The sequence below is a fragment of the Lactuca virosa genome, chromosome 5, assembly GCF_052849685.1.
Source record: "Lactuca virosa cultivar CGN04683 chromosome 5, Lactuca_virosa_CGN04683_v6, whole genome shotgun sequence".
NCBI lineage: Eukaryota > Viridiplantae > Streptophyta > Magnoliopsida > Asterales > Asteraceae > Lactuca > Lactuca virosa.
The window spans coordinates 393550396-393569421 of NC_136430.1; the positions used below are offsets into that span (position 1 = coordinate 393550396).

The 19026-nt window shown below is 35.6% G+C and overlaps 3 protein-coding genes across 3 annotated transcripts; all 3 read left to right on the forward strand.

The window, feature by feature from the left end:
• The first annotated feature begins 1246 nt into the window (after positions 1-1246).
• LOC145113813 (uncharacterized) lies at positions 1247-4888 on the forward strand. Its single transcript, XM_079049863.1, has 7 exons — positions 1247-1766; positions 1833-1975; positions 2179-2876; positions 2942-3892; positions 3952-4051; positions 4131-4737; positions 4845-4888. Exons 1-7 carry the CDS (start codon positions 1247-1249, stop codon positions 4886-4888), a joined length of 3063 nt encoding a protein of 1020 aa, XP_078905989.1.
• Positions 4889-12823: 7935 nt separating this feature from the next.
• LOC145113814 (uncharacterized) lies at positions 12824-13574 on the forward strand. The gene is made up of 2 exons (XM_079049864.1): positions 12824-13138; positions 13218-13574. Exons 1-2 carry the CDS (start codon positions 12824-12826, stop codon positions 13572-13574), a joined length of 672 nt encoding a protein of 223 aa, XP_078905990.1.
• A 3572-nt stretch (positions 13575-17146) lies between these two features.
• EM1 (Stress induced protein) lies at positions 17147-18044 on the forward strand. Its single transcript, XM_079052835.1, has 2 exons — positions 17147-17325; positions 17463-18044. The coding sequence occupies exons 1-2, from the start codon at positions 17208-17210 to the stop codon at positions 17804-17806; spliced, it is 462 nt and encodes a 153-aa protein (XP_078908961.1). The 5' UTR covers positions 17147-17207; the 3' UTR covers positions 17807-18044.
• The last annotated feature ends 982 nt before the right edge of the window (positions 18045-19026 follow it).

Here is a 19026-nt window from a genome sequence, read left to right on the forward strand (position 1 = left end):
CTGTTTTGATATATTATGTTGTGAAAAAGGCAATGTTGTTTGCTAACACAGGGGTATAACAGTCTATTACATGTTATATGCCCAAATTTGATGGTGTTTACAATATAAATGTCTTAGGGGCAAAATCAGAATTAGTTGTTATTATGATTTTATATGTTAATTATATCCATGTTTTTGCATAACTTGTAACTGAGTCATATTTGTCCCTGTTTTAGTTAATTTTTTATTAACATAGCAATGTACTTTGAAACTTAGTTGTAACCTGTATTTATACTAACACAGGGGTATAACAGTCCTTTATATATTATATGTCCAGATTTGATGTTGTTTTTAATATAATTGTCTTATGGGCAAAATGGTAATTAGTTATCATTCTATATTTTATATGTTAATTATGTCCATGTCTTGCATATTTGTCCCTGTTTTAGTTAATTTTTTATTAAGATGGCAATGTACTTTGAAACTTAGTTGTAACCTGTATTTATGCTAACACAGGGGTATAACAGTCATTTATATATTATATGTTAATTAAGATTGTTATAGCAAGGGTATATCCGTCCATTAATTGTTATTATGATAAAACAAACAAAATTATATAATTTCCTGCTAACTGTGTTTGTATTAGATCAGTTTTAGTGGATTCCTTTCTCTTTTGGTTAATGTTTTTGTTTTTTTTTCGTAAAGCAATTATTTGCAAACAACCAGATACCCCACTTGGTAAGTGTCAATGTAGTTATTGGTATATTTTGGAATGTCATGGGTTCGAACCCAATTACCAACACTTTTTTTTTCTTTTTTTTAATGTCTCGATATGTCCCTGATCATCCACTTTTTTATCACTTCTCCACATGCCCCTGATCATCCAGACTCATTGCGTAAATATCCCAAATTAGACAATATGAATTCCTATCGATTCAATCTCTGATAACTACAAAGGCACTGCAACTACGTTTATTATTCAACCAGAAATTGATGCGTCAACATCAAATCCATACAGGTACAAATACTACATTTAATTAATACAGGAAATTACAAAACAATTACCCTCATAATATGAATATTTGTTATCTCGTTGGGTCATGATGTGTGTAATTATATTTTATTTTGAGTTAACAAGTTTTTTTCTTTCAAGATATTGGATTTATTAATAATGTGATCTATTTTGTTTATGCACACCAACTGTTTGTTAAAATGGGTCAATAAACAGGAAACGTATATTGCTTGTTGACGCTGTTGTAAGCTGAATATGGATAAGTCTTGGATAGGAGCATACAGAACATCAGAAACCTATGTAAAAAGTGTTGCAGAATTTATCAAATATACGGTGCACAATTACAAGATTTCTAAACATATGGATCCTGCAGATACCAAAAAAAAGATAAGAATTCCCTGTCCATGTGTTAAGTGTGTAAACCACATATCTCATTCGGTGGATGTGGTAGATGATCATCTATTCAGGAATGGAATTGATCAAACATACACAAATTGGAATAAGCATGGAGAAACAGAAGAACCACCAAGAAGTTATGTATATGAACATAATTTTGACATGGATACGTCAAACGATGTAGATTCCACGAACATGAACACAGAAATGCCAACAGATGCTGCAGAAACAGTAGAGATGGTTGAAGCTGTAGAAGAAAATTTTATTGGGAACCCTGATAAGTTTAGAGAACTGATAGAGGATGCTGAGAAGCCCCTATACACAGGGTGTCATAATTTCACAAAGTTATCTGCAATCATTCAACTACTCAACTTGAAGAGTAAGTATGGAGTATCAGATAAGTGCTTTACATAATTATTAGTTTTGATAAAAAACATGTTACCAGAAGGAAACAAAATGTACAGTAGTACATATGAGGCGAAAAAAGCATTTAAGGCAATGGGTTCAGGGTATACTAAGATACATGCATGTGTCAACAATTGTATACTTTACAGAAACGAATACACAGACTTGGCAGCATGTCCTGTGGTAAATCAAGATGGAAGGTTGATGAACAAAAAAATAAAATTTACAACAATATTCCTGCAAAATGTTTGTGGTACTTTCCAATTATTCCGCGCTTCAAGCGTCTTTTTCAGTCTAAGACAACTACAAAAGATTTAACATGGCACGCAACAGAATGAAAGGTGGATGTTGGCGTTTTAAGTCACCCAGCTGATTCACCAGCATAGGCTGCCATTGATGACAAATATCCTGATTTTGCTAGCGAACCAAGAAATTTGCGACTAGGCATTTCGGCGGACGGGGTTGATGTGAACAGAGGAAATAGGAGTCATAGTGTTTGGCCTGTTTTAACTGTCATTTACAACCTTCCACCATGGTTGTGTATGAAGAGAAAGTTCATCATGCTTTCGTTATTGATTTCGGGAACACCAGGAAACGATATTGATGTGTTCCTAACACCTTTTATTGATGATTTGCAATTATTATTTGATTTTGCAGTTGAAACATACGATGCATATGTACAAGAGCATTTTAAACTACGCGCAGTTGTGTTGTGGACTATTAATGATTATCCTGCTTTAGGTACATTAAGTGGTTGCCCATACAGCGGTTTTCAAGGTTGTATTGTGTGTGGTGAAGAGACACACTGCCTTAGACTCCCTGAATCGAATAAGCAGAGTTATGCTGGTCATAGAAGATTTCTACCGTATGATCACCCGTTCAGAAGACAAAAGAAGGCATTCAATGGACAACAAGAGTTCTCACCCTCTCCAGAACCTATGAATGGGGAGGAGATATATAACAGGGTAAATTTTATAATTAATAAATGGGGAAAGGTTAATAAGGGCAAGGAGGCAGAAATCCAACAATCAACAAGTGGAAGAGGTGGGAAGATGAATAAAAAAAAAAGAGAAAATCACACCAAGTGGGTACTTTAGATGTGGGCCAGCAAAATAATACATACTGGAAGAAATTCAATATATGGTATAGACAACTAAGGTATTGGCCCGACAATTTGGTTCCACATTGTATAGATTTTATGTATGTGGAAAAGAAAGTGGGTGAGAGTTTAACAGGAACTGTTTTGAACGTTCCCGGGAAGACGAAAGATGGTTATAAAGCTCGATTGGATTTGGTTCATTATGGTTTAAAACCAAAGCTGCATCCTCAGATAGAAGGGAACAACACAACACTTCCTGCAACAGGTTGTACATTGACAAAAGAGGAAAAAGACAAATTCTGTGAGACTTTATACAACTTAAGGGTTCCTCAAGGGTATTGTTCTAATTTTTCTAGTTTGGTGAGTCTAAAGGATAGGAAGTTGATCGGACTAAAATCACATGACTATCACATGCTCATGCAACAATTTTTGCCCATAGCAATTCGATCTATTATGCATCCACCCACCAGAGTTGCTATTACAAGGTTTTGTTTCTTTTTCAAATCAATATGTAGCAAAGAAATCATAGTGGATGAGCTCGATAAGTTGCAAGAGGAGTTATGTGTAACCTTATGTCTTCTTGAGAAACACTTTACACCATCATTTTTTGATGTGATGATTCATTTAACCGTTCATCTCACTAGGGAAGTAAAATTATACGGTCCAATATTCTTTAGATGGATGTACCCCTTCGAAAGGTTTATGAAGGTTATTAAGGGGCACATGCGAAACAAAAATAGACCAGAAGGATGCATTGCAGAAGAGAATGTTGCAGAAGAGACAATTGAGTTTTTTAGTCAATTCCTTAAAAGGATGGATACTGTTGGTATTCCACCTGACAATCATAACAATTATGGAATTCATAAAGTTGTAGATAGTAGCTCTATTACGGACGGTACTCCTCTATCAGCTGCTAAATCGGTAGAAGTTTCTGCAGAACTATTCAGCAAAGCACATTTCTTTGTATTGCAAAATACATCTGAAGTACTCCCATATATCAAGTAAGGTTTTTTACATGTATGTTTTTTTTATAATAATATTAACATTAACATATTGACAGACGACACATGGAATTTTTGGAACATCTACACCCTACTAAACGAAAGGCACATATAGAACAAGAGCATAGTAAAACATTTGGTCATTGGTTACGAAAGGAGGTATATTCTTGTCAAATATGTTGTGTTCTTTGTTATTTTTTTCTTGATTTCTTAAATTCATAATCTAATTACAATTCAGGTAGAGAGAGAGTTAGGGGCCTGTAGAGAAAGTATAACAGAGACAATGAGATGGATTTCACATGGACCCAATAAGAACATTATTAAATACGATGTATATGCTATTAATGGATATACTTTTCGTACAAAAGCTCGTGAAGGTAAAGTTTACCAAAACAGTGGGGTTAGTGTTGTTGCAACTGACACACACATCAGTAAAGAAGTTGTAACATATGCCAAAAACACTTATTATGGTGTTTTACAAGAGATATGGGTACTAGATTATCATTTTAAAAGAATTCCAATTTTCATGTGTGACTGGGTTGACAATAGAAATGGGGTAAAAAGGGATAAATTGGGGTACACACTAGTTGAACTAAAAAGATTAGGCCATAAAGGTGATCCCTTCATATTGGCCTCACAAGCACAACAAGTTTTTTACGTGACAGACCCACTCGATCAAAAAATGTCTATTGTGTTAAAGACATCTCCCAAAAGTTACAGAGATACATATGAAGATGTAGATGAAGAATTTAGTACTATTGTTCCTCATAATGATAACATATTGCCACGTGTAGACACACTTGACTTGCAGAAGGAAAATGATTATTTTCGTACTGATTGTCACGGTATTCTTATACGTACGGTACGTGTTTCTTAATGTCATTAATTACATTTGTAGCTATAATATTTCTCCTTCTTTTAACACTTAATGATCTTTATTTTTTGTTTGTAGAAGGGAAAGGCCAAACCTTGAGCATAGCGTTATGTGAAGAATAAGAAAATGACAAAAAATGACGATGTACTTTAGTTAATATCTTTTTACCATATTATACCATCAAACTATTCTGGTGTAATATTGTTATAACTCAAACATATTTTTTTTCCGGTTTTGTACTGTTATATTGTTACACATGTTATAACATAAACTGTATGTAATAGCAATGTACTTTCGTTATGCAATGTTACACAAGTTATGTTGTATTCATTTCATTTATTTATCATAATATTCTGTTAAAATAATTTGTAATCTTTTCATTTATTATGGTGTATTATCTGGTGCAATTAAAAGAATAGATGACAAAAAGGGCAATTTGGTCCTTTCTTATAACTCTTATTCAAGACGACATTATTTTTATTTTATGACTATATTTACATATAGACACATATAATAGCTGTAAATGTAACTAAATGCTACCTACACACACAATATTTGTTTATTCTTAAAGCCAATTCATAATATTTTGACACACATAATAAAAAGGTACATGACCATAAGTAACATATTTAATGAACGACCCCTAATTATAACGATAAGACATTATTTTTCTTTTATAACTATATTTACATATAGACACATATAATAGCTGTAAACGTAACTAAATGCTACCTACACACACATTATTTGTTTATTCTTAAAGCCAATTCATAATATTTTGACACACATAATAAAAGGTACATGACCATAAGTAACCAATAGTAAGTTCTTTTAATTTTTTGCGTAAACTAAATACAACTAGTATAGAACCGCCCTATGGACACACAAATAATTAGTGTGACCAATATTTGTCACCTTTTAGCTACTTTGTCTCTTATGTGGCTAAAAAGGCAACAGGTTATAGACACACAGAGAACTAACTCATGTGACGATAATTTTATCTACTGTCTCTCATAAAAAAAGTGTGACAATCTTAATCGATATATGTGGCTGATTGTGACCTATGGCCTCAGTGTTTGAGTGTGACTAATATTTGTCACATTTGGTATAATTAAGTGTCGTAAAAGTTTTGATTGTCTATATAATGGCCACACAATCTAATTTAAATGTATCCAAAAACAGTCTCTAAATTTTTTTAGTGAAATACCATTTTACCCTTCCTTAATCCCAACTCCTATGTTAAAATACCATTTTACCCTTCCATTACTGGGTCTCACTAATCACGACCTAAAACCTAAAATGGCCCAAGGCCCATAAATGACCCAAATCCATGAAGACCTAAGGCCCAACAATATAATAAAGACTTATGGACCAACAATGGCCCAAACTAGTTCAAGGCCTAAAAGCCCAACTGGTGAGTACGCCGTGCGTACCAATAGATTACGCCCAACGTACAAGCCCAAACAACAAGGAAGAAAACAAACCTCAAACCTAGTACATGCAGTGTACACAAAAGTACGCCCAACGTACTGGTCAATGGCTTTTTCTCATCCACATGGCTTAATCCCTTAAGACCTTAATGTCCAAACCTCAGATCTACTTCTAAATAAGTTCTTAATCCATAAAGTCGGAAGCTTTAAGCCTTTGCATGGCTCCAAGAGGTACAAATCCTAAATATATCATTCTTTCTTCATAAGGTGACCATAAACTTCACATGGTTGGTCCTCAACCATCAAGATGTAAACTTTATCATCAAGGAACCTCATAAACACCAAAAGAACAACTCAAGACCTCTGGAGTAGCATTTACTCACAAGAATCATCTTATGGGACCAAAGAGCATAAGATTTTACCCACATACAAGATCTACACTAAAGAGTCATAAAGTTCAGAGCTTTATACATTCCGAGGCTTGTAAAGATGTTGAAGATTCTGGATCTTCAAGCTCCAAGTCAACCAATGCTTCACTACCAAGCTTCTTCTTCTTCAAGGTACCCAAAAACACCACAAGATCACAACAAAAGCTCAAGAACACTTAATTAGAGGTTAGGGTTTTGTGGGGATCTTTTTAAGGTAAGGGGGCTGATGAGGGGGTAACCTCAAGGTCCATAATGTTGCTTAAATAGGGGTCAAACCCTAAAACTTATGGTTAGTGGTCTGAGCGAGTACGCCCAGCGTACGCCAAGGTACGCCCAACGTACCAAGGGATCCCTGTATCCGACTTAAAGAGAGTACGTCATGCGTACTCCAAGTTATGCCTAGCATAACAAGGACCAAAATGCAAACTTTTATAATATTAAGACCAAACTGAAAGATACCTGATAATCGAGTGTTACAAATATATTAATTAGAAATAATATTAATTAATTAAGAACTAATCAGAAATTAATTGGAATTATTTTAGAATTAATTAAATTAATTAAATGTGTAAGGACCTAAGTTGCAATTGTTCAAAAATTGAACAAGAGAATGATTCTAGAACCCTCTTGGGATGGACGGTTTTGGCATGCCCATTTAGGGTTTCTGAAATGTTCCTTTTAGATAATTAAGGGATTTGATAATTACCTAATTTTGAGATATTATTATTTTATTCAAATTAGGGTTTTCTAGGGATCCTTGGGCAGCTATAAATAGGACGGTTAGGCTCCATATTTTCGTATACTTGATACCTCAAGGAAGAGCCAAAATTATGCCTCCCCTCTCCTCTCTCCACTTGTCTTCTAGTTGCTAGGGTTTGAGTACAAACCATTAGAGGCACTAAACTTTTGGTGCTAGCTTCTCAAGCTCTACAATAAAAGATTCAAGTAACTTGTTTGCTATAACAAGTTTGAGGTATGTAACCCTAACTTCTTAATTTCAAATTAACTAGGGTTTATGCTAAATTTTGTTATTCAAAGTATGTTGCCTTCAAAGTGTAATACATAGATCCTTTTAGGTTGTATGTGCCCTTTCTTAATTGTTAAGTGGTTTTACGCATTGAGTGTTTTGTTGTAACCTAATAAACCCATCACCAATTGCCCCCTCTTGGGTATGTCTTAATCGTATGCCACCATTATCCGCTACCACCGAATGCCACCACTATTCTCCACCTTCAACCACCTCCATCTTTGTCCATATCTCCTCTTCCACCTCTATCTCCGTCCAAGAATCGTTCTCAATATCCTCTTTAACCACCTTCTACCACCACTACTCTCAACTACCAACGCCACCATATTTGTTGTCAAAACCTTAGTATCTCAAAACACATATCTCATTCTAGATCTTCGGTCAGTGCTTCTCCAAAATCTAGATCTTTAGTCACCTATCTACAAAACCCAAATGACATTCAGATCTTTGGTCATCGCCCCTCAAGAACACCTGATTTTATAGGTAAGGTGAGGTGGGGTGAATACCCTTGGACGGATAATTTTCACCACATATTTTTTACTTACTATTGTTCTCCACCTCTTGCTTATCGACGTGTCATATCTAATTTTAGGGTTATGTGAAATGGGAAAGATAAAGACTCAAGGATGGGATGGGGGTTAGGTTTATGCATCATATTATTGGGAGTACATATGTGAGAGAGGCCTACTCTAATTTTTTTTTATCTATATTTAAACCATTTTAAAAAAGTAAGTTTCTTGTAACACCCGATTTCCCGATATGTATCCTTCTCTGGTTAAATGATATATCATGTTTTTTCGGAATTCAAGGAAGGCGCAGGGCGCCTTATATGGACGCGTCGCGCCTGACTTTTGGGATAATGTCATTTTCTAGGGTTTTGGACCTATCTAAGACGCACAAACCCTATGGTTTTGCCATTCACAACCTTCATCACCCTCCAAACACTCTTTGTGAAATCCTAGATGCCATTGAAGACTTTTAAGCTTATCCTCTCTCATAGAATCCATTTTTGGTGTGTTTTTTCGTTGGAGCATAACACTTGAAGTAATCAACGTTCTCTACTATTCTCGACATTTGTAAGTTCAAAAGATTATGGCTTTATCTTATTTCATATATAGATCTACGAGTTGTTGGGGTTTTGGTTCATTTTAGTAAGTTTTGGTCCCTTTGAGGTTGTTTCATGGAGATTGAAGAACTACAGAGCTCATGGATTATGTTTGGGTCCATATCTGATCATTTGATGGAGTAAAGAGTGCATGCAAGAGTTCTCTTTGATCCATGCGTGAAGATGAGTGCATTTTGAGCACTTTTGGGACTTAGGGTTTTAGATCTTGTTTGTTTGGACCATCCTAATGGATAGAGTTGGAAAATTTTTCCATTAAGTCACTAAGAGAATTCAAATATGAGATTTAAGGCTTCTAATAATAGATTAAGTCATTTATAAGGTAGTTTTAGCCTGAGACGCGGTGAGCCTCCAGTAGGGCGTGGGGCGCCTCTGGTAAATTAGTTATATTGTCATCTTGTGGGCGCGAGGCACCTGTATTTAGGCATGGAGAGCCTTTAACCAAATCTGTTGACTTTTGATAGTCAAACTTGTTGGGGTTAAGCTATAGGCTTAATATAAACCTTTATTTGATTTCTAGGTGGTTCGTGTTGCTGATTCTTTCTAGTTGCGAGTGTTTCTCGATTCAACTTTCGATTTAGTTGAGTTATCTCACTATGCTATGTGTTACAGTGTATATCCTTATATGATAGGATATAAGGATTGTAGAGTAGAGTTATATGAATGGACTAATATAGTCTTATGTTTGATTGGTTGTTTGTTTATATGATTCGTTCATATGTATGTATGAGGAGTTGACGACAAACGACGAGAAACCGTGAGCCTATAGACTCGTGTTGACGATGAAACGACGACATACCGTGAGTCCAGATACACACGTTATTAAAAAAGGACGTGAGCCACTGTTTGTTATTGCACTACAAGAAAAATGACTTACAGTCACACCAAAAAAGTGTGACTATATGCGTATAGTGACATTTTATTTTTTCACTGAAAGTGTGACGGAAGGTGACGCCATCGTATGGGTCTTATGGTCACTTTAAAATGTAGTGTCTGTATGCTATGAAAACATGTGGCCGTAGTATAAAAGTGTGGCAAATGTGTACGGAATTTTGTTCCTTAAATATCCAATATTGTAGCGTTAAACAGTTATTAGTCACACATATTTATTTAACGTTGTGACTGTATATCTCCAAAATGCGACATTCATGATGTTTTAGTGTAGTTGTTTTCTTACATATGGTCACACAATTTAAATTTTATTAAGACTATTGTGTATCTTTTGTAAACTTGTAATTATGGTGAGTGTGACCATGTTTGCTAAATGGCCACAAGTACTTTACTTTCATATGTGACGATTTGCTATGTATTAGTCACAAAAAAAAATCAACGTTTGTGACTATAACCTAACGTATAGAGACAAACGAAGAAGTAAATTAAAATCATAAGTATTATAAAGTCATACATTTTGTTAAAATTAAGGATAATTCGGTATCGTATTAAGACTATTGGGTATATTTTAGACACATATAATTTACGGTAAACATGTCCGTGTTCGGTAAATGGACACATATAGTTAATGATCTATGTGACAATTTCCTAGTATTTAGTGTCAACAACAATCAATTATGGTATTTATTTGTCATATAAATTGTTTTCCATGTTGTTATTGTTTAACTTAGTGACAAATGTTTTTTAATAAACATCACTTTAAATCAATTATAGTCTCATAATTCTTGTATATTATGACTATTGTTAACCATTTAGCCACACGTTACAAATTGATGTAAAGTAACCATTGTATATTTTTAGAGACATTAAAAACGTATATAACATGACAAAAATCATACTACAGCCACTAAATTACACTTTGTCCCTCTAATTTTTATGTTTGAATTAGAATTTTGGTCCTTATTAGTTATTTATTTACGAATGAATGGATTATACTTTTGATCTATAATGGAAAATTACATTTTTGGTTTGGTCCCTTTGGTTTTCACAATTACTCACTCTAGGTCTAAGCTGGGAAAATTTTACATTAATAATCATTATGGTTGGCAAAATAACAAGTTTGGTCCTGTCAAGTGTCAAACTTCCTCTTTTAAATGCTATAAAATGACAATTTTACTCCATTTTTTTTCTTATTTTAATTTTTATTATAAAATTTATATATTATTTGTTTTAAAAAAAATAATTCTTATCTTTATTTTTGTTTTTTTGACTAGTTTACATACACACATTTAGGATACAATTTTAAAAAGAAAAAAAGTGAGTTGTTAATTTCACAAGTATTTAATTTTCATTTTCTAAGGATATTAGTCATAAAGACCTTTGATGTAATGTTTCAGCTTTCAAGGATCAACCAGTTAAAAATTTCTTAGGACTCACGGTGGTGTAAGGACCATTTATGTGATTTTATCTTTTGAAAAATGACTAAATTACACTTCCAGTCCCTATAGATTTTATGCATGAACTACAATTTTGGTCCCTATTAGTTTTTTATTTACAAACGAATGATTATACTTTTGGTTCATATATTTTTTTAGGGAAAATGTCACTGTAGCCTCACGAACTTACACGTTTTGGTTTAAAAGGTCACTTATGTTATTTTTTGGCTTTATAAGGGCATGAATTAACATTTAACCGGCTAATAAGGCCATTTTCTAAAAAGTGAAGGGGTCACCCGGTGACCCCAATCCCAATCAGCAACTTATATTTGACATGTCATTTAAAAAAAGCCACCTCATATGTCCAAATCACATGCCACGTATACGTGTATCGATAAATGAGACCAACCCTTCCTCTACAAGAAATAATGTTGTTTACTCGGTTTCATCTACCCCTTTTTTCTCTTTTCTTCTACTGTTCATCGAAAAAAAGTATCTTGGATTATTGTTATGGCCGTCTACATGAAGATCGATCTTCATTTTGCTGGTTTGTTTACGAGATATCCAGTGATCAGTTACTCAGATGGAGTGGAGCAAAGGTTTGAGGATGTAGATTTTGCTGGAATGGACAAAAACGAATTTCTATTGTTCATTCAAAGATTCGCAAACGAGACATGCGTTGATGTGTACTTTTGCATGCCCGATATTGAGTTCCCTGAAGGATTGAGGATAATATCAACTGAGAAAGACTACCAGGAGTTGATCAAAGTAGGGTATGATTCTGGTTGTGAAATTTCTGTGTACATGGATCATGTTGGTGTTAATGTTCATCAATGGATTGTTAATGAGATGGCTGAAGTATGCACCCCCGAGGACAAGTATTCTGGTGTAGGTGAAGTAATAGAAGAGTTGCATGTTGAGATAGAAGGAGGCATTGACCTAGATGAAGTGCAAGTGCAAGGTCATTTGGACGATAACATTGAAGATGGAGATTGCATTCCAATGAACAAGACCTTGAATGATGCATTTTTGAACAAGCTCTGCCCCAATGAGCAGCCAACTCCAGACAGTCCACCTCATAAGGATCCATATCATGAGGATCCATATGATCAGATGGATGAAAACGAGCCAATTCATGAGGAAGTAACAACTTTTAATGAAAATGTTCATTGGAAAAAGCAAAAACCTGTGTTAGGAATGAGATTTGAAAGTCCTAAACAGTTAAAACATATGTTGTGTAATTATGCTGTTGCTAAAGGGTATCAATTGTGCTACAAAAAAATGATAGTAGGAGGCTATTAGTTAAATGTTGTTCAGGGCAATGCAAGTTTAGATTGTGGGCTTCATGGATGAGTGAAGAAAAATCTTTCCAGATTAAGTCTCTTATAGATGAGCATAATTGTAAAATGGGGTCAATTGTAAACTATGCATGGATGAGTGAAGAAAAATCTTTCCAGAAATTTTAAAATGGGGTCAATTGTAAACTATGCATGGATTGGTAGCCATTTCACAACACAATTCTTACAAAAACAAAAAATGAGTGTTAGGCTACTCAAAGAAGAAGTAAAACAAAAATTTGGAATTGATGTGAGTATGGGACAGTGTAGAAGAGCAAAGAAATATGCAATTGAACTAATTGAAGGCACACTTGTTGAGCATTATGCCAAGCTTTAGTCATATGGTGAAAAGATAAGAAGATCCAATCCAGGATCAACTGTCAAAATGGATGTCAACAGTATGCCTGATGGGAAGACATATTTTAGTAAGTTTTATATATGTTTTGAGGGGCTGAAACAAGGTTGGAAAGGCAGTTGTAGAAGAGTAATAAACCTGGATGGTTGTTTCTTAAAGGGATTATGTAGTGGAGAGTTGATATGTGCCGTAGGAAGAGATGCTAACAATCATATTTTCCCAATAGCATGGGCAGTTGTGTGTGTGGAAAACAAAGAAAATTGGAAATGGTTTTTGGAGAATCTTAAAGATGATCTACAAATGGAAAATGGCTTTGGTATAACCCTAATGTCAGATCAACATAAGGTATATTACTTACTATACAAGTTAATGTTTTTTGTTAATGAATTTCTATTTTCTTAACAGATTAATTTAAATAATGTAGGGGCTATTAGAGGCTGTGAAGGAAGTAATGCCTACTATTGAACACAGACAGTGTGCAAGGCATATTGTTGCCAACTTTAGGAAAAGATTCAGTGGTGTTCATTATGAGAGGATGTTTTGGAAGGCATGCAAGGCATCAATTGGGCCTTTATTCAATGCAGCCATGAAGGAAATACAACTAGTTAATCCTACAACATTTGATTACCTTATGGAAAAGAACCCAAAGTCATGGTGTAGAGCTTTCTTTCAAGAGGGGAGGATGTGTGATGCAGTTGAAAATGGATTATCTGAAAGCTTTAACAATGTCATTAGAGATGCAAGAAAAAAAACCAATAATCATAATGTTAGAAGAAATTAGGTTGTATGTTATGGAGAGGCAATTCAATCTGACCATCAAAGGTTGTTCATGGCCTGATTATAAACCATGTCCAGCTATTACAATCCTACTGAATCAGTTGAAAAGAGCTCAAAGGTATTACCTTTATGTTTGAATTTTAATTGATTAATTACACTATATACTAACTTGTATACAATTGAAATAGGTATTGGCAGGTTTTACCAACTGGTTTAAACCAGTTTGAAACAAGAAATTTGGCAGAGTATTATGTTGTGGATATAGATAAGAAGACTTGTTCATGTAGAGTGTGGCAACTAAATGGGTATGGATGTGTGCATTCAGTTGCAACAATCTCATACCTTAACAGTGATGTTGGTAATTATGTGGATCCAATGTACTATGGGGCATTTTATAAGAACACCTACAAGTATCCAATGCGTGGGATGAATGGTAGCAACATGTGGCCACCTACTGAATTCATTGCACCTTTGCCACCATTGAAGAGAAAAATGTCAGGCAGACCAAAAGTTAATAGAAGAAAGGATGCAAGTGAAAGGGGTGCAAGACATACTGTGTCAAAGGTTGGGAAAAAAATTATGTGTAGTGTATGCAAGCAAGCAGGACATAACAAGGTTACATGTTCTCAAGCTGAAAAACCAACAAAACTCAAGGTAAAGAAAAGGAAGAGAGTAGATGGTAATGTTGGGGAAGGAAGCAGTGGTAAGAAGGTCAAGGATGTTACAGATGAGCAAGGAAGTAAGGGCAGTAATGGTAATGTTGGGGAAGGAAGCAGTAGTAAGAAGGAAGTGGATGGTAAAGATGAGAAAGGAGGTAGGGGTAAGAAGGTAATTATCAAGAAAAGAAAGAAGTCTGAAAGAATAATCAAGAAAAAACTTGCTACACGGGTTGAGGGTAAAAATGGGGAAGGCAACACTAATGACAAGCCAATGGAACTTGAATAGGCATGAAATTTCAATGTCAGTTTCGGATTAAGTGTGGATGTTTGGTGTTATGTACTTCTTATTTAGGATCCAAGAGAATGTTTCGGATTAAGTGTGAATGTTTGCTGTTATGTATTCAATGTTGTTATGTATTTGAATGTGGTTATGATTGGGGTTATGTTTGTATGATTGGTGTTATGTTTGCAAAATAATTTTAATGGTTTCAATGTGCTATTGATTGTGTGTTATAGTTATGGATGTGCATGGTATTGGGGTCCATTATTGACATTAGTTTAAGACAAAATGCGTATGGTCCCATTTATTCTAGTTGAATATGGTCCCATTCATTCTAGTTGAATATGGTCCAATGTCACTTTCAACAAATACACTACGAACCACACTTGGGATCCCATATGAGTTACCCATTGTTTTATGATTAAATTAAAATAAAGGTACATGGATAATAGAGTACTTTCCATAAAAAGCAAATAAACAAGGGCTAACTATTACAACTTGTAAACAATTATGCCAAAGAAAACAATCCAACTAAGAACTAAACACATCTCCAGCTTCCAAATCTTTGATTCAAGCTTCTTTTTTGACCTAGCCAAACCTGCAATCATAACTGCTTCAACACTCATATTCTTAGTGTCTGCTTCTTCTACCCAACAAATAAAACCATTACGAGGTCCCTAACAAAATCCATTTTCGAGTGATAACATGAAAATGGAACAAACTATTAAATTAGGGCTACAGGCGCCTAATAAACAAACTAACACACACCTTAGTGGGACAAGCATAGAAGGGTCTTCTAGGGTTGGAGGGAGTGGAAGACATTCTTATTATGGCTACACAACCACACGAGCATTTCACCATTTTCGCTTCGTTAATTCCGAGAGCTCTTTACTTCAGAATGCAAACAATCACAGGGAAAAAGAAAGCCACTGCCGAGTAAGGAAGTAAAGTACTTATAATTAGGAAATGACGAAAATGCCCCTTGACGAAAATACCCCTTTGTTTGACCTCATGCACATCTGTCATAGTTGGTGCACCAAACACAATTAATTATCATTAAGTAAGGCAACCAAATCGTTACCCTTAATCAACAACAATGAACGCAACAAATAATAACCCATTCAATCCCTTTACATTTCATCAAGATCATACCAAAACGCCTGTTACAGGTAAGCAGGACTTCAAAATACATCGATAAAGTACCATTACAACCACCACTGGAGTACCACTACCTACACAAACTGGATTACCACTAACACAAACGAACACACATAATCCTAATAACATATATGACAAGAAACACCATTAAACCTAACAGTAGATTAAGGGCACTACTACAAACCACTTCCATGAGATTCACTTGCTGATTATCAAGTGAATGATGAAAATCATTAGCAGGAGCATCACGAGGACAACACCCACAACTAACAGTGCAATCGCTTTAATCTGCTTCTCAACATGTTCGAACCTTTGCTGCATGTTGAGGACATCCACCCTGGAATGAAGGTAATCGCGGCCCATCTCCTCTTTCATGCGCTCCACCTGACCTTTTTGCTCAGCTATCTTTTCACCACAGTCACAGAAGATCGTGTGCAAATCATTCAAGTTACGTCCGTCTGTTGATCATATCGAGTTATTGGAGTTTATAGTATCTGGTGATGGTGGTGGGGTAGGATCCATGGAAGACAGTAAAGGTCAAAGCGAGTATTGTATTATCGGTTGTCGGCTAGTGTTTGGCCGGAAGTGGTAACAAAAATTTAGGGTTTTGTCCAGCAGACCCTTCAATTATATAGTAGGGGACCACTGAACCCTTAGGGCCCAAGCAAGCCAACTCGGTCGTGAGTCGTTGACGTGTAATCCGAGTCGTGTGAGTTGACTCGCTAACTTAGTTGGATGATGACTAGGCAAGGGAAATCGGTTGAATTGGGTCAAAATCCCAAATTAGCCGGTTAAAATGTTAAATGTAAATTCATGCCCTTATAAAGCCAAAAGATAACATAAGGGACCTTTTAAATCAAAACGTGTAAGTTTATGGGGCTACAATGACATTTTCCCATTTTTTAAATGTTAATGTATAGTTATGATTTGTATTGTTCTCGGTATTAGGTATAAGTTTTAAAATTTTACAAGATGGTTAAATTATAGTTTTGGTCCCTTTGGTTTGCATAGTTATGCATTTTAAGTCCTAACTTTAACTTTTTTGCATCAATAGTCCTTATGGTTGGAAAAAATTACAAACGACGTTTGAAAAATACGTCTTATCTATATTTTTGTTTTTTCTAATTATTCTACATATACATCTTTCAATATATAGTTGATTTATTAGTATCTGGTTAATAAACCCGTCACGGTCCATCACTCCATCACTGCTCGTTACAATAATTTCAAAGAAAAAGTTATTATTATAATTAAATGGAAAGATAAGAACACGAGTAATGCAGTAAATAGTGACTAATCAAGTGCGTGGCCTTATACGACAGCTTAACAATCTCCCCAATTGCCGCGTCATCTTACCCGGCTGTTTTACGTGTCAGTCCTTCATTCATCTGCCTCTTCACTACTTCAAACTTATATATACAACGCCCTCTATCAGCTCAGATGACCAACACATAGTACGAAAGTATCATCCCACTATAATAAACGAACGATAAAACAAAAGTTTGAAGTTTAGCTAGAGAGTCGAGAAGAAACTGAAAGAATGGCATCAGGTCAAGAGAGAAGGTCGGACTTGGACGCCAAGGCCAAAGAAGGGGAGACCGTCGTGCCTGGTGGCACAGGGGGCAAAAGCCTGGAAGCACAAGAGCATCTTGCTGAAGGTTTCTAGTTCTTTACTTTTTGGTTTCGGTTTCTTGTATTAATTTCCAGAAGTGGTGTCATGCTTCGAATATTTATATTATATGATTCTTTTCAAGCTGCTTACTTTTGATCGATGATGTGTTGAAATTACATTTAGGAAGGAGCAAGGGAGGGCAGACTCGAAAGGAGCAGCTGGGGACAGAAGGCTACAAGGAGATGGGCACCAAGGGAGGTGAGGCTCGGAAGGAGCAGCTGGGGACCGAAGGGTACAAGGAGATGGGCACCAAGGGAGGTGAGGCTCGGAAGGAGCAACTGGGCACCGAAGGGTACAAGGAGATGGGAAGTAAGGGTGGGGAGACTCGTAAGGAGCAGATGGGGAGTGAAGGGTACCATGAAATGGGACGTAAAGGTGGTCTGAGTACTAAAGACAAGTCTAGTCAAGAGCGTGTTGAGGAAGAAGGTATCGAGATCGATGAATCCAAATATCGAACCAAGACCTGAGCATAGCAGTGTGTGCTCATGACGTGCATTATATGTCCAACAGTAATACTAGCAGTGTGTGCTTATGACAAGTATTATATATGTATCCAGTAGTAGTAGTTTTCGTAAATATGCTGGGTTCGGGTGGTTTTGGTGTAGAAGGAAGGTATTAGGTTTTGCACGGTGTACCTTTTTGATGATGTTGGTAGGTGGTGCACTTGTACTGCTCAACTAAAGAAATATCGGATATGTTTATGTATGCAGGCTTTTTATCAGCTATGTTCGTCAGCGGCTACCATATTTTATATAAATGTATATAAAGAGATGCATACACATACACATAACACATAGTAAAGATTAACTTCTTTTCAAATTAATATAGTAAAAAGGGGAACAAATTAACGAGTCACAGACTCAGTTGCGGGCACAAAACACTGGTCGGCACGTGAGTTATGTTAGCAAGTGTAGTCTTCAGAAAATATTTACGACACTATTATACTTCTACAAATATTTACCACACCATAGGAATTAATAAAAAGTTTTTTCATGTTTTCCTCGTCGAAAAACTGAACCAAAACATCGCAAATTGATGAAACCAACAGACGCTCATCCTTCTTCATTTTCATTGCAATTGTGCGTTCTTCCTTTCTCGTTTTCAGTCCGCCAATTGTTTTTTATTCCGGTTCTTCTTAATCATGTCACCGTTCATAAAATCATCTTTCTTATGGATGATAATCTTTTAATTTTAATTATCGCCCGAGTACTTATAAGACAGACGCTACAATGTAATACATGAATACAGACACTACAACGTACACTGAGGTAGTGAGGTGGCAAATGGTCCATGAGGTAGTGAGGTGGCAAATGGTCCATGAGGTAGTGAGGTGGCAAATGGTCCGTGAGTGAGGCTATGCTTGCTCATAATTTCTCTCCTTCATTCTTTTCTTTGTATCTCTTTTCTTCTCCCCACTTACCATCAACTATGGTCCGTGAGTGAGGCTGAGTGAGGCTATGATTGCTCACAAATTTCTCCAATTCTCTCTCTTTCTGGAACACTATTTTTTAAGATGATGAGAACCTAATGGAGTGATATAATTTGCTTATGTGGCCGTCTCGCGTAAGTATTCTCTACCCATTCCTTTTAGCCTAATGTCTATCCTAGACTTGAGGCGCAAAATCTAATGAGATCAATATTATCTTTAATATCCGCGAGTCGATGGAGGACCAACATGTAATTTTGT